Raw genomic sequence first — 12309 nt, forward strand, 5'->3', positions numbered from 1 at the left:
AATAACATTTGCAGAAGGGTCTTTGCCTTTCACATATCTGGGTGTTCCTCTTACTAGCAAAAAATTAATTATCCAACACCGCATATGCCTGATTGACAAAATAGTGCAGAGGATAACACACTAGAGCACAAGATTGTTGAGTTTTGCTGAAAGATTGCAGACGATTCAAAGTGTTGATTTTGCCACAACTAATTATTGGATGCAATGCTTCCCATTGCCCAAACAAGTTATACATAAAATTGAAGCAATATATGGATCATTCATGTGGACTGGAGGAGATAAGATCATCCGTAAGTCACATGTAGTTTGGAAACAGATGGGTTGCCCCAAAGCACAAGGAGGTGTGAGCCTTATCTCAATGCATGAATGGAACAAAGCTAGTATGACTAAGCTCATTAAGAACTTGAGTGGAAAAGAGGACATCCCATGATAAAGTGGGTCTATAACTACTTTATCAAGGAGGATGATGTGATGATAGTTCCTGTTAGAAACAATTGCTCTTGGATTTTAAAAACAATTATGAAACAAAGATAAAATGTCTAACATATGCAAGCTCAATAGGCAGTTGAACATGAAGTTCCCTATGAAACAATTTTACACTTGTTTTAAAAGAAGCTCAATAGGTTGTGCAATGTAGGAAGATCTTTTATGGCAATGGGGTGCGACTAAGAGCCATGTGTGTCTTATGGTTGACTTGTCATGAGAAGCTTGCAATAAAATATAGGTTTCTCAAGTTTGGTCAAATTGATGATACCACTGGGGATTTCTGTGCTCAGATTGAAATAGTCCACCTTTTTTTAGTGTGTAGGTTTAAAACATATTTAGGGGCAAGTGTTGGAGTGGAACCAAATCCAACATTCTCCAAAAGGCTGGAAAGATGAGCTTCCATGGATCATCTAGAGATGCAAGGGTAAAAGTTCTCAGGCGCAGATGTTGAACATAACAATTGCGGAAATAATTTACGAAATTTGGAAGTATTGAAATGATATCAATTTTGTAAATTAAGTACATAACACAAAGATAGAGGAGAAGATTATAAATACTTTAATATATAGAGTTTGAACTAGGCCTATTTAAGAGAGCAGGTAACTAGATTGATGTTATATTAGTATACACTTAGATCTTTGTGATTTGGTGTCTTTGGGACTGGATCGGTTGCGATCGCCTTTGTACGGTTATTATTTTTGTTTAAATCTAAGTATCATTGATTAAAAAAAATCTCTCGAGTCTTTATTTTTAAAATATTTACGAATTATTATATTTGATTTATCACATTGACCATATATATTAGTTATTCAATCATTCTAAAATTTTCTTTTGTTATATTTAATTTATCACATTGATCATATCATTAGTTATTCAATCTTGCTAAATTTATTTTTTATTATAATACAAATATTGTTAATTTATAATTTCATATATATTTGAAAACACTACCGTTTATTTATAAATATATTCAACTTTTCTTAAACAAAAAGATGTATTTAACTTTCTATAAGTATTTTAGCAAAACTAAAATCTATAATATAAGAAAATTGATTGTTCTTAAAAAACCATTTTTACCCTTCTTTGCAATTTCACTTGACACGTGGATAGGGTCTTCTACCTCCTTCAAATTTTCCACTTGTGTTTCCTTCTTTTCCTTCCTTTCAAAACTACCACTTTTTCCTTTTCCTTTTTTTTTTCTCGAGAAGACAAACTTTGCACCCATCCTTTCCTCAAATTTCTTCCTCTTTCTATCTCTCTTCCCTCTCTTCCTTCTTCTCTTTCTCTTCCTTCTCTTTCTCTAACATTGAGATAAAACTATAATCCCTAATCTAAATAATTTTTGCGTTTCCGAATGACATATGATTTCGGCGAAGTGAAAATCGTTGCTCGGTGGATCTGCTTCTCCTCTTTCTGCTTTTTAGGTATGTTCTTCTTTTTGGATTAACAAGTTTGATTTTTTACATTACTTTTTGTCAGTGATATAATGGTAGGTTTGAAAGTTATGAAATTTTAACTTTAGGATTTTCTTTTTTTTTGGTATTTGAATCAATGGTTATTTGTAGGTTCTTGCAAAGAGGTTGTCCGAGGAAAAAATGGATGGTTTGAAAGAGTAGGTTTTGCACTATGTCGGTGTTGGTTCGCGGTGGGTGACGAATACTATTCTGAAACAGATTCGATTTCAACTTTCTCTTTTTTTCTTCTAATGTTGTTTATATGTGCAGATTTTAAATTTGGAGTAGTATGTCCTTTTGATTGATAACTCAAACAGCAGGTAATGGTTAGTCTGGAGTGACTTTGTAATTTTTAATTTTAACTTATATTTGATTTTTGTAGATGAATATATTATTGGATATGTATTGTTATTAAGAATTTTTAAGATACATGAATAGAACTCACTAATTTTTTGCTGTGACATATCAGTTAAATTTGTGTTTCATATTTTGTTTCTTCCAACTTTATGAGGTCTAAACGGGTCGGTTGCTGGTGTGGTGTTATCGCCTTTGTCGATCTTTTCTTCAGGTCCTTTTTCTAGCGAGTTTTCGTCGGGGAAGCAAGGGAAATCGAAGGGGACGGAGTTTAAGCAGGCGATAAAAGCAGGCGATATGTTTGAGAGCATGCAGTGACAACAACAACAACCAAAGAGCATTTTGAACGGGTGGTATTCGACAAGAACGTGAGTTTGTTATTTCCTGAAGAACTATTATTTTGACTCTATTTTCGAACATCGATTGCAGGTGCAGAATTGTGGTACCGGTTTGGATTCGTGGAGCAGGTTCGTTATGGTTGTTGATAAACACATTTGGATTATAGCAACAACTATCCCTTTGTAGTGTTCCTTAAATTTTATTACACACAAATTAATTTATCGGGTTGTTCTTTTTATTTGAATTTTACTATTAGGAACTGTAGGTAATACAAAAACTGTCACCTAACCGAGTTTGATTCTTATCTCTGCATTCACACCGGCATCCAGGTAAAATCTACTTGACTAATATAATTATCTTTTCCATAGCCTGTCTATTTTAAGATTTTGAGACTGGAAAATGATTTTGGGAGTGCCTTTGCTAACTTCTCAAAGTCCGACAGAGACCTCTTAGATCATATTTGCAAGGTTATGAAGCATTATTATTATTTTTTAGAAGTGCAACTTTTGAGACATACCGATGAATGTTTCTAAACTTGTGCAATGTATTGTTATGTTGCACTGCAGTTGTTGAATAATGAAGAGATTGAAGGTGAGAATTGAAGCTTTATAGGTTGGTTGGAGCTGCAGAATTTATGTTTCATTCATGATGAGTTTACAAAATCACGGCGTGTTACGATGATATTTGCTAAAGCTATAATTCTGGAAAAAAATTGAATGTTCGGATCTCACCGGGTATGCGTTTAACTTTAAGGTTTTCGTATAACATTGATATTTGTACTTTTCTTGAACCAATGTTGTTTCCATTATCCTTATTTCATTTTAATGTTTGTAACAATTTTGTTTTGAGAAGATAACTTTGTTATTCTGTTTAGAGAACAACAATTTTTTATGTAGAAATTATTTATTTTATTGACTGCTTCACCAAAATCATGGTTTGGGAGATTGCTTAGTGTTGTGTTCTTATTACATTTCAGGTTGAGTGAGATTCAGTGGCCTACTTTTGTTCTACTGACTGTGGGGAGCACTACAACTTAAATGTTGATGAATTTCTATGAGGTACTTGAAGTACTGATAACAAAAGGAGTAGGCGGCATTGATCGTCGAAGTATCAAAGGTTGTGTGGTTTGTTTGAATTATTTTCAAGAACAAAAGGAGCAAGTCTCATTTTAAATTCTTCATCTCACCCTCTTCTATGTGCCATTGTTTTTTGTTCTGCTGTGGCTTAATAAACTCATCCCCCATTTCTCACGTATTGTTATTAGAGGTGATGATAATGGAGAGGTTAAGTAATTTGAACTTCCTTTTCAATTTTTCGAAGATTTTTATGTATGTATGATTGTGCAGGTGGTACATTTTCTCTCTGTTCATTGAGGTTCCGAGCTACATCAAGAGATAGGTGGTCAATAGTGGTTCATTTTCTGAACTGGATTGTTCTAATGAAATTTCGTTTAGTTCGAAACTTAAACATGGTGGTCGTAGCGAGACTAATAAAAGAACAACATGGACTGGAGAATAACATAGGTATCTGAAATATTTTACTTCAATTTAGGTTTTGATTGTGTACTATTGTCTACGTTTTGCAACTCACGCGCATCATGTGTTCGACAAAATGTTTCAACTGGTTTCTTTCCTCTTTTCGCTTATGTTATGGTATGCATTGTTATGTCAAATGGACTGTTTGTACAAGGTATGCTATTAGTTTGATAATCGTCCACTGGCTTTTGTTGTTGGGGTGGTTTTGCTTGGTTGTGAAGCTATGCTATCAGTTTGATGATAATAGTTTTCCTATGTTTCTGGTTTTGCTTGGTTTTTCTTTGATTGCATTGCATATATAGTTAAATGAATCTGAATATGTAGTACATGGTTAATTTCAGTTACAACCTGTAGTATATTAGTTTCTATAGTTAAATTTCATAAACGATTTTGTTGAATGAATCTCAATATGTTTTATATTAGTTTCATAATGTTTTTTATTTTAATAACAGGTAAGTTTGATTCTATCGATAGGATTGTGGCTGAAATGAAAGGATGATGGGATTGAAGGTTCAAACGTGATTGAAAACGATGGAATTGAAGATTCAAACGGGATACAACCAAAGCCAAATACATGGCAAGGAAAGTTGTTGCTGCTCAAGGCAAAACAGATCAGCAGTCCCATTCATTTTTTCGATACAACGTAAAGTTTACGTCACATTTTTATGTTGAACCAAACTATGCATAACCACATCATGTTTGTGTAGTCTTTAAGTTGACATATCATTCATGTTTGTACATCTTGCAGAAAAGACTGGATGATATTAGGTTGTGCAGGTGCAGGTGAATTAGTGTGTCAATGTTTTTAGCCTCTTTCGTTTCACGTCTTGCAGGGTCTCTGTTTGATTGTAAGCGTTGTTTTTCGGTTGGAATTTATAGTTGGCTTCTGCAGAATCATCCGTTTGCTGTTCTGTTTTGGTTGGTTCTCTTCGGTTCAGTGATGCGATGAAACTTTGGTCCGTTGATGGCGGGTAAGAGCTTGATAGTTTGGCTGATAGTTTAGTTTGTTGGCTATCATGTTCAATCATCTTTTTTCCAAACTATTATGCTGTCAAATTTAAATAGGTACTATTATAGCAGACATATTTATGAATCATTATTTATGATTTTAAATATGGTACTATTTTAACATTTTTATGAATCATTATTACAACAATACCTACTTGAAAACTGCAAATGGTGTGCAAAATAGTTGGGTGAATTTACGTCTGCTGGTCTGTTTGATGCCATTGTATTTACGTCTTCATTGGAGATTTTTTTCTATCTTTGTTACCATCTCTTGAATTTTTATATTTTGTCCTTCTTTACTCGGTTCTTTTAATAGTTGTTTTTGTTACTTCTACAGGTGACTCCGTTGATACCAATTGTATGCCGCATATCATAACCGTAAATTATAGCCCGGATCAGATTCGTAAATTGTATGCTGCATGAAATATAAACCAGATTTATCAAATGGATTCTGTGAATCTCATTTATCACATATCAATTTGAAGTGATTTAAACCATATTGTTTGAGGCAAGTTTTCATGGTGAAGATTATAAGATTAAGTGATAGAGAATGGTTTATGGTTGGATTTTTATTGTGGTGTGACAATCTTGGTAATTTTTCGGTTGCAGGTTCGGGGCCAGTTTTGTTTGAGTATAAGCGAAGTCTGCTCGAGATTCCAATTGCCAAGATGTTATACCTGCTGAGGTACTATATTCCAGTAGCTATTTGTCTATGATAATCTTGGTATTTTTTAACATTTGATTGCATTGAAGGGCCAGTTTGTCAAAGCAGAAGCTATTGAATGTACAATATTTAACCATCTCTTGAAAAATAGATCAAACATGATGCATTCTATTTCCCATGTAATGACAAATTATGAAATGTTATTATATTCTGTAGATGCACTTTATTTCAATGAGAACTCTAATAATATTGTTACATAATGTAAAAGAAGGCCTTGATGTGCATTTTGTTGATGACTACTTGCAGATCTTTGATTTGGCTTTTGGTGATGAGAAGTCTCACAATATAGAGAACTAAATCACTAATGCCCTGTCGGATCTTAAGATGATACCTAATTATTTATTAAGGCGTGAACCTACCTGACTTGAGTTCGGTGTTAAGCTCACGATGTTCCACGACAGAGGAGGGACTGTTGGAAGAGAAGGAGGTCCTACTCATCTTGATATATTATCTCAGCCACCAGATACTATTCACGGTTCATTTCATGTTTGGATTAACGGGGAAAGCCGTACAGAAATCAGTGTTCGATTCTTCAAAGCTCTATCTAACGACTAATATTGGCCAACGACAACAATTGCGTTATTATCTTGCTGCAACGAATCAGGGTCCATAAGTAAATTGTTTTTGAGATTCATGCTTATTTGAATCCAATCAAAGTTAACAATACTAGCATTGAAGGCAGGTTCCCACACAACAGTTCAATTAGTTACAACTTACAAATGCAGCTAATGATGTTGAAAGGTTCTAAATTGGATGGTGATATATGAATTGAATAGCAGCTGTAAGTGGAAAGCAATGTAAAAGCTATGTATAATTCTTCTGTCTTCAGTGAATAAAAATACAATGGAACCTGTTTCATCAAATTATTCTTTGTATTAAAAACCATCATGGATTAGCTCTCGACAAGTAGTTTTGTATCAATTTGTTTGATACGGGTTTTTCTAAATATATATTATTTTTGAATTTTTTTCACTTTACTATTTTTGTTTAAACAACTAAAACATTTAGATTTCAATTTCATATGAAAACACTTTTCGATTTTTTCACTTTGGACTATATGTATTTGATAAACACGGTCCAACCCACACCAGAACTCATGTGAACGCCCATGTTACACACAAATACCATGTGAACGCACGATTTATTACAGTTTTTTGTACAATTACAAAAAATAAAAGTAAATATATTTAAAATAATGTATGAATCCAAACACACACAAAAATATATTATTTTTTTAATGCTTTATGTATCTAATATTTTATTTTTAATTTAAAAAAATAGATAATATATGAATAATTAAAATATATATTATTAATGTCTTTCTTTTAAAAAAAATTGTGACAATTTTGATTGTATTTTAAAAATATGTCTTTATTTTATAAATAATAAACTATTTTGGTAAAAATCTATCTTGATTGTATTTTTATAAATTTGTGTTTAATATTTTTTTTAACAATAGAAGTTTTTAAAAACCTATACAATTATCTAGCAGTCTATTTTTTTCCCAATAATATTTTAACATTCTCTAATTTATTTGATTTCTCATGATAAACTGCTGACATATTCGCGATCCACACCAAAACTCGTGCGGGGATCCACGCCAGAACTCGTGCGGACACAATTTCTGCAAGGTTCTAAATATGTCATTTTAGTTAATTTTCTAAGTTTTTTTTTTATAAAATGATTTTATTGATCTAAATGTTTTTACGGGTGCTAGACATTTTTCTATACATTCAATTATTATTTTTTCACGGGTACTAGATATTTTTCTATACATTCAATTTTTTTTTTACGGGTGCTAGACATTTTTCTATATATTCAATTATTATTTTTTCACGGGTACCAGATATTTTTCTATACATTCAATTATTATTTTTTTACGGGTACCAGACACTTTTCTATACATTCAATTATTATTTTTTCACGGGTATCAGATATTTTTCTATACATTTCAATTATTATTTTTTCACGAGTATCCGATATTTTTCTATTAAAAAATATTCATCTAAAACAAATGCGCGTACCGTACGAGAACCCGTGCGAATGCACGGGTTTGTTACTAGTTATGACTATAAAACTGCTATAGTAACTAAAGATTATTGTTTATGTACAAACAATTATAGTAACTAAATATATTATATTAAAAACAATAGTTATTATAAATTAATTTGAGCAAAACTAAAATTTACTCAAAACTTCTATACTTACAACTAAACATTTTTCTGTCAAAAAAAAAAAAACAAACATTTTTTATACAACTATAGCAATAAATATATTTTATCAAAGACAATTCATTACTCATTAATAAATAATAATCCAGTCAAGTCAAATAAAAGAAAAAGACAACCTAATAAATATAATCCCAAATAAATAATAAAATATTTCCACGCCTTTTCACCCCTCCCATAAAGCAGCAAACACCATTCTCTTTCTCTCCGCGTTTCTCCTTTTTCTCTCTCTAAACCGTTTCCCCACTAACGCACACTCCTCACACTTTACTATACTCACTCCCTTTTTCCCTTCTACACCCCACTCTCACTCTCTCCATAACCGTCTCTCTTGTTTTATTCTATGTATCTATGAAACTTCCCTAGCTTCTTAACTCTCTCTCTCTAGTTTTTTATTCTCTCCCTGCAATGGAAAAGAAACAGGGTTTTTTCTCTGCGCTCAAAGAAGAAGTAGTTCGCGGCCTTTCACCTTCTCGTTCTCGCTCCCGGTCCACCAGTCCCGCCCGAACCGGTTCACCCATGTCCGGTCTATTCACCAGAAAGAAACACCAACCGAACCACAACCCGGACGCAAGATCCGGGGGTTTAAGGCCGTTAGGGGAGACCCTAACGCCGTTAATTGAAGGACCCGATTCAGAAAACGGGGATCTAAAGCGAATCGGGTCGGGTCTCGGTAACTGGATGAAGGATCAACTCTCTCGTGCTCCTTCCGTTTCGTATAAGAGGTCTGATCTGAGACTTCTGCTCGGTGTAATGGCTGCTCCATTGGCTCCGTTTCATGTTTGCTCCACTGACCCGCTTCCTCATCTCAGCATCAAGGATACTCCAATCGTGAGTTTCACATTTTTCTGAATTTTTTTCTGTTTATTCAGTTTGAAGGTTGTAGTTTCTAGTTTAAGCTTTTGTTGTGTGCATGTAAGGTGTTTGATGAAAATGTGTTTATATGTTTTGATATGGATGTTGTTATTTAGTTTTTGAGAGAGAAAACAAGAATCTGTTAAAGCTGTTAAATAGATAGTGCTGGAATATAAGATTTTATTAAATTTCTTATGTGTTTTTTTTTGTCCATGGGTACTGTTAGGAAACATCGTCTGCCCAGTATATATTGCAGCAATACATAGCGGCGTCTGGAGGGCAGAAATTGCAGAGCTCGATACGAAATGCGTATGCTATGGGGAAGGTTAAAATGGTGGCTTCTGAATTTGAAACTGCGACTAGGGTGGTTAAGAATCGGAATGCTTCTAGGTGTGCGGAGTCTGGTGGGTTTGTGCTATGGCAGATGAATCCTGATATGTGGTATGTTGAGCTTTCTGTTGGGGGAAGTAAGGTTCATGCGGGATGCAATGGGAAGCTTGTTTGGAGGCATACTCCTTGGCTTGGTGCTCATACCGCAAAGGGACCTGTTAGGCCTTTGCGCCGCGCACTTCAGGTTAATATTTGTTTCTGGGTTCTTTCTGTACATGTGCCTTTTATTTCAATTTTTAGCATGTTGCTTTCTTTGTCTTCTATAGTCTTAAATTTTTTTTGTATTTGTTATTTTAGGGGCTTGATCCCAGAACCACTGCCAGCATGTTTGCTGATGCCAGATGCATTGGAGAGAAGAATATCAATGGAGAAGATTGCTTCATTCTTAAGCTCTGTACTGATCCAGAAACATTGAAGGCTCGGAGCGAGGGTCCTGCTGAGATTATAAGACATGTCTTATTTGGCTACTTTAGCCAGAAAACTGGACTTCTGGTTCATATAGAGGATTCTCATCTGACCCGCATCCAATCTAATGGAGGTGATGCGGTTTATTGGGAAACTACCATCAATTCATTCCTTGATGATTACAGGCCTGTGGAGGGGATTATGATTGCGCACTCCGGGCATTCTGTAGTTACTCTTTTCAGGTTTGGGGAGATGGCCATGAGCCATACCAAAACGAAAATGGAAGAAGCCTGGACAATTGAAGAGGTTGCATTCAATGTTCCAGGTCTCTCGTTAGATTGCTTCATTCCCCCAGCCGATTTGAAGACAGGCTCTGTCAGTGAAGCTTGTGAACTTCCTCAGGATGAAAGAGGAAAGAACTCACTTGGAGGAGTACATCGGACCAAAGTTGTTGCACTGGAGAAATCACACGAGTGCAGCATTGACAAGATGATGTGGAAGATGGAAATCTAATGATTGGAGTAGAGGATCAATTCAAGGCAATTGTTCATAGCAGCAGTCACTAGATTTTGACTACTAACGTTTAGGTTTTAGAGTAGGGGTTTCATTCGGTTCTTTGTGGAAGTTTTTTGTTTATGCCTCTATATATAATCTGTAAATAGAGCATAAAAATTCACAGGTGTTATGCAGACCTGAGTGAATATTTATACTCATGCAGAAACCAACAAAGGTGTTGGAGCTCGGTTTCCATTTCGGAATAGAGCAAAATGGAGGTTAAATTTTTAGTTTACCTTCCATAAATGAGGGGGAAGGTGAATGAAGCTTTGGTATAGTAGAGCCATTAAACTTTTGTTACTTAGCAACTTATCTAAGTTCAGTGTCGGTGGTGGTAATATTAAAGAGCCTGCCACTGACCAAAGCCAGTTTGACTCTAACAGCTTCTATGAGGTGTAGAAGTTCTTTCTGTGTTTGAAAATTTAATGTAAGGAGGGTGTTTTTGATACTGAGACAATACTCAGTTTTCATTGATGTACTGGCCCAACATCTCTAATATCAGTAATATCTTTCCGTTTGTGTTATGATTCTTTTTTTGTCAAATCTCCTGAGAATGAAGCTGTCGGGTAATGAATGCTCTTGATAGTAGTATATGTTATCTTTATTTTATCTTTTCACTATTTCTTTTCCATATAGATGGAGAGAATTGTGCGTAAATAGGTAAGAAGTCTAAGTATTTACCATTTTAACCCTATTAAAACTTTAGGAAAGTTGAGATTCGATTGAGTATTTATGGTAACTGTGGTCTCTTTATGTATCAATGTTATAAAAACTGAATTGAATAGTTGAATTGTAGTCATTGTCGGTTTATAGTCCAACAAGCTGAACTGGAATGGCTCTCTTATAATTCATTCTTATAAAATCGGTTTATAATCGGCTTATAGGGTGGAAATGGCTCTCTTATAAGCATATAATTATATGTTTATGTTTATATACTGTCTGATGTTAGATTATATTATGTGAGACTCTTAAAGAGATATCATATGATAAAATAATTCCGTTTTGGATGGAGTATTATATAATATACATGTCTCAAGTGTGAGATAATAGAGTTGTTAATATTATAGATGTAGGATGCTTCTTTGCTTTCTTAAAAATAGTTTGTCTCCTGGAATACGTGTGTAAACTTCCCTCTTTTTTACCAGTCTTGGTCAAATGAGTATATGTAAGATTAAAATATGAGCCTAATTGGGAATATAAACTTTAATAAAAAAAAACTAATGTACTAGTGACTGGAAGCCAGAAGGAATTGAGAATGAATGAATGAATAAATAAAGTAAAATTGGTTTGGTATGTGATGAAAGCACATGTTGTTAAAGCGTGATTATGGAATGGCCACGAGGTTCGATGCCTCAAAACTCCCAAGTGATGTAACCACACACACCTTCGTTTACCTTTCTTGATCATTCATATCAAATACCTTTATATTTTTCTCACTAAATTCATCTATTTTAAAGTCCTTCAACTTCTTCTTCTTCCTCCTTTATGGGGTTAGTTGGATCATGTTGTGTATGTGCATTTATATTGTTAGGCCCATTTTGGATGCCATGTGAATTGCGTTGTCTATAGTAATCTGATAGTTATTTGCAAACCTACCCTTAGGATAAACATCATAAAATATTCGCAACGTGTTATTTCAAAGTGACATTGTCCACAAAAAAAGATTTGGAAAAAATAGATTGATAGCTGCTTGACCTTTGCCTTACTTAAATTTTGACTCTCTATCCATCCCAATCATGCTTGATTCAAGTCCAGTAGCTTTCTCTTCATCTATTTTACTATTTTAAGATGTTAATGTAATTAATTCAATGATGTAGACAATGCAACCGATTTTTGTCCAAGACCTTATAACCTATAACTACACCATCTTTATTTCCTAGTTAGGGAAACTGTATATTCTAAAACAGTAAATTTTGGAAAAGAAATGGCAAATCCCCTAAAACTTAGGGATGTCAATAGGAAGAGATGAGTGTGAT

The 12309-nt window shown here is 34.1% G+C and overlaps 2 protein-coding genes and 1 long non-coding RNA gene across 15 annotated transcripts; all 3 read left to right on the forward strand.

The window, feature by feature from the left end:
- The first annotated feature begins 1614 nt into the window (after nucleotides 1-1614).
- Nucleotides 1615-5679, forward strand: LOC131610872 (uncharacterized). Of its 13 annotated transcripts, none has more exons than XR_009286685.1 (12): nucleotides 1616-1910; nucleotides 2052-2131; nucleotides 2211-2260; nucleotides 2509-2761; nucleotides 2899-2962; nucleotides 3068-3100; nucleotides 3200-3367; nucleotides 3610-3899; nucleotides 3980-4156; nucleotides 4621-4811; nucleotides 4917-5233; nucleotides 5514-5679. XR_009286685.1 is itself a non-coding variant. In XM_058882930.1 (4 exons), the coding sequence occupies exons 2-4, from the start codon at nucleotides 3671-3673 to the stop codon at nucleotides 4665-4667; spliced, it is 303 nt and encodes a 100-aa protein (XP_058738913.1). In that variant the 5' UTR covers nucleotides 2969-3367; nucleotides 3610-3670; the 3' UTR covers nucleotides 4668-4811. The 13 variants fall into 13 exon arrangements, 1 of the variants encoding a protein (XP_058738913.1); XR_009286676.1 differs by having other exon boundaries at nucleotides 1617-1910; nucleotides 2890-2962; XR_009286679.1 differs by having other exon boundaries at nucleotides 1617-1910; nucleotides 2890-2962; nucleotides 3076-3100.
- A 104-nt stretch (nucleotides 5680-5783) lies between these two features.
- Nucleotides 5784-6821, forward strand: LOC131610909 (uncharacterized). The gene is made up of 2 exons (XR_009286692.1): nucleotides 5784-5861; nucleotides 6147-6821. It is a non-coding gene; the product is annotated as an uncharacterized LOC131610909 (long non-coding RNA).
- Nucleotides 6822-8315: 1494 nt separating this feature from the next.
- LOC131643364 (uncharacterized) lies at nucleotides 8316-10857 on the forward strand. The gene is made up of 3 exons (XM_058913568.1): nucleotides 8316-8959; nucleotides 9210-9557; nucleotides 9671-10857. The coding sequence occupies exons 1-3, from the start codon at nucleotides 8537-8539 to the stop codon at nucleotides 10289-10291; spliced, it is 1392 nt and encodes a 463-aa protein (XP_058769551.1). The 5' UTR covers nucleotides 8316-8536; the 3' UTR covers nucleotides 10292-10857.
- Nucleotides 10858-12309: the final 1452 nt, after the last annotated feature.

This window comes from Vicia villosa, linkage group LG1, assembly GCF_029867415.1.
Source record: "Vicia villosa cultivar HV-30 ecotype Madison, WI linkage group LG1, Vvil1.0, whole genome shotgun sequence".
Lineage (NCBI taxonomy): Eukaryota > Viridiplantae > Streptophyta > Magnoliopsida > Fabales > Fabaceae > Vicia > Vicia villosa.

Bases quoted from the DNA above. Each gene is read 5' to 3' on its own strand.
- LOC131610872 (XM_058882930.1), top strand. From the start codon at position 3,671: ATGTTGATGAATTTCTATGAGGTACTTGAAGTACTGATAACAAAAGGA. The intron at 3,750-3,979 runs GTTGTGTGGTTT...ATGATTGTGCAG, and splicing joins TGATCGTCGAAGTATCAAAG to GTGGTACATTTTCTCTCTGT. The intron at 4,157-4,620 runs GTATCTGAAATA...TTTTAATAACAG, and splicing joins TGGACTGGAGAATAACATAG to GTAAGTTTGATTCTATCGAT.
- LOC131643364 (XM_058913568.1), top strand. From the start codon at position 8,537: ATGGAAAAGAAACAGGGTTTTTTCTCTGCGCTCAAAGAAGAAGTAGTT. The intron at 8,960-9,209 runs GTGAGTTTCACA...GGGTACTGTTAG, and splicing joins GCATCAAGGATACTCCAATC to GAAACATCGTCTGCCCAGTA. The intron at 9,558-9,670 runs GTTAATATTTGT...TTGTTATTTTAG, and splicing joins CTTTGCGCCGCGCACTTCAG to GGGCTTGATCCCAGAACCAC.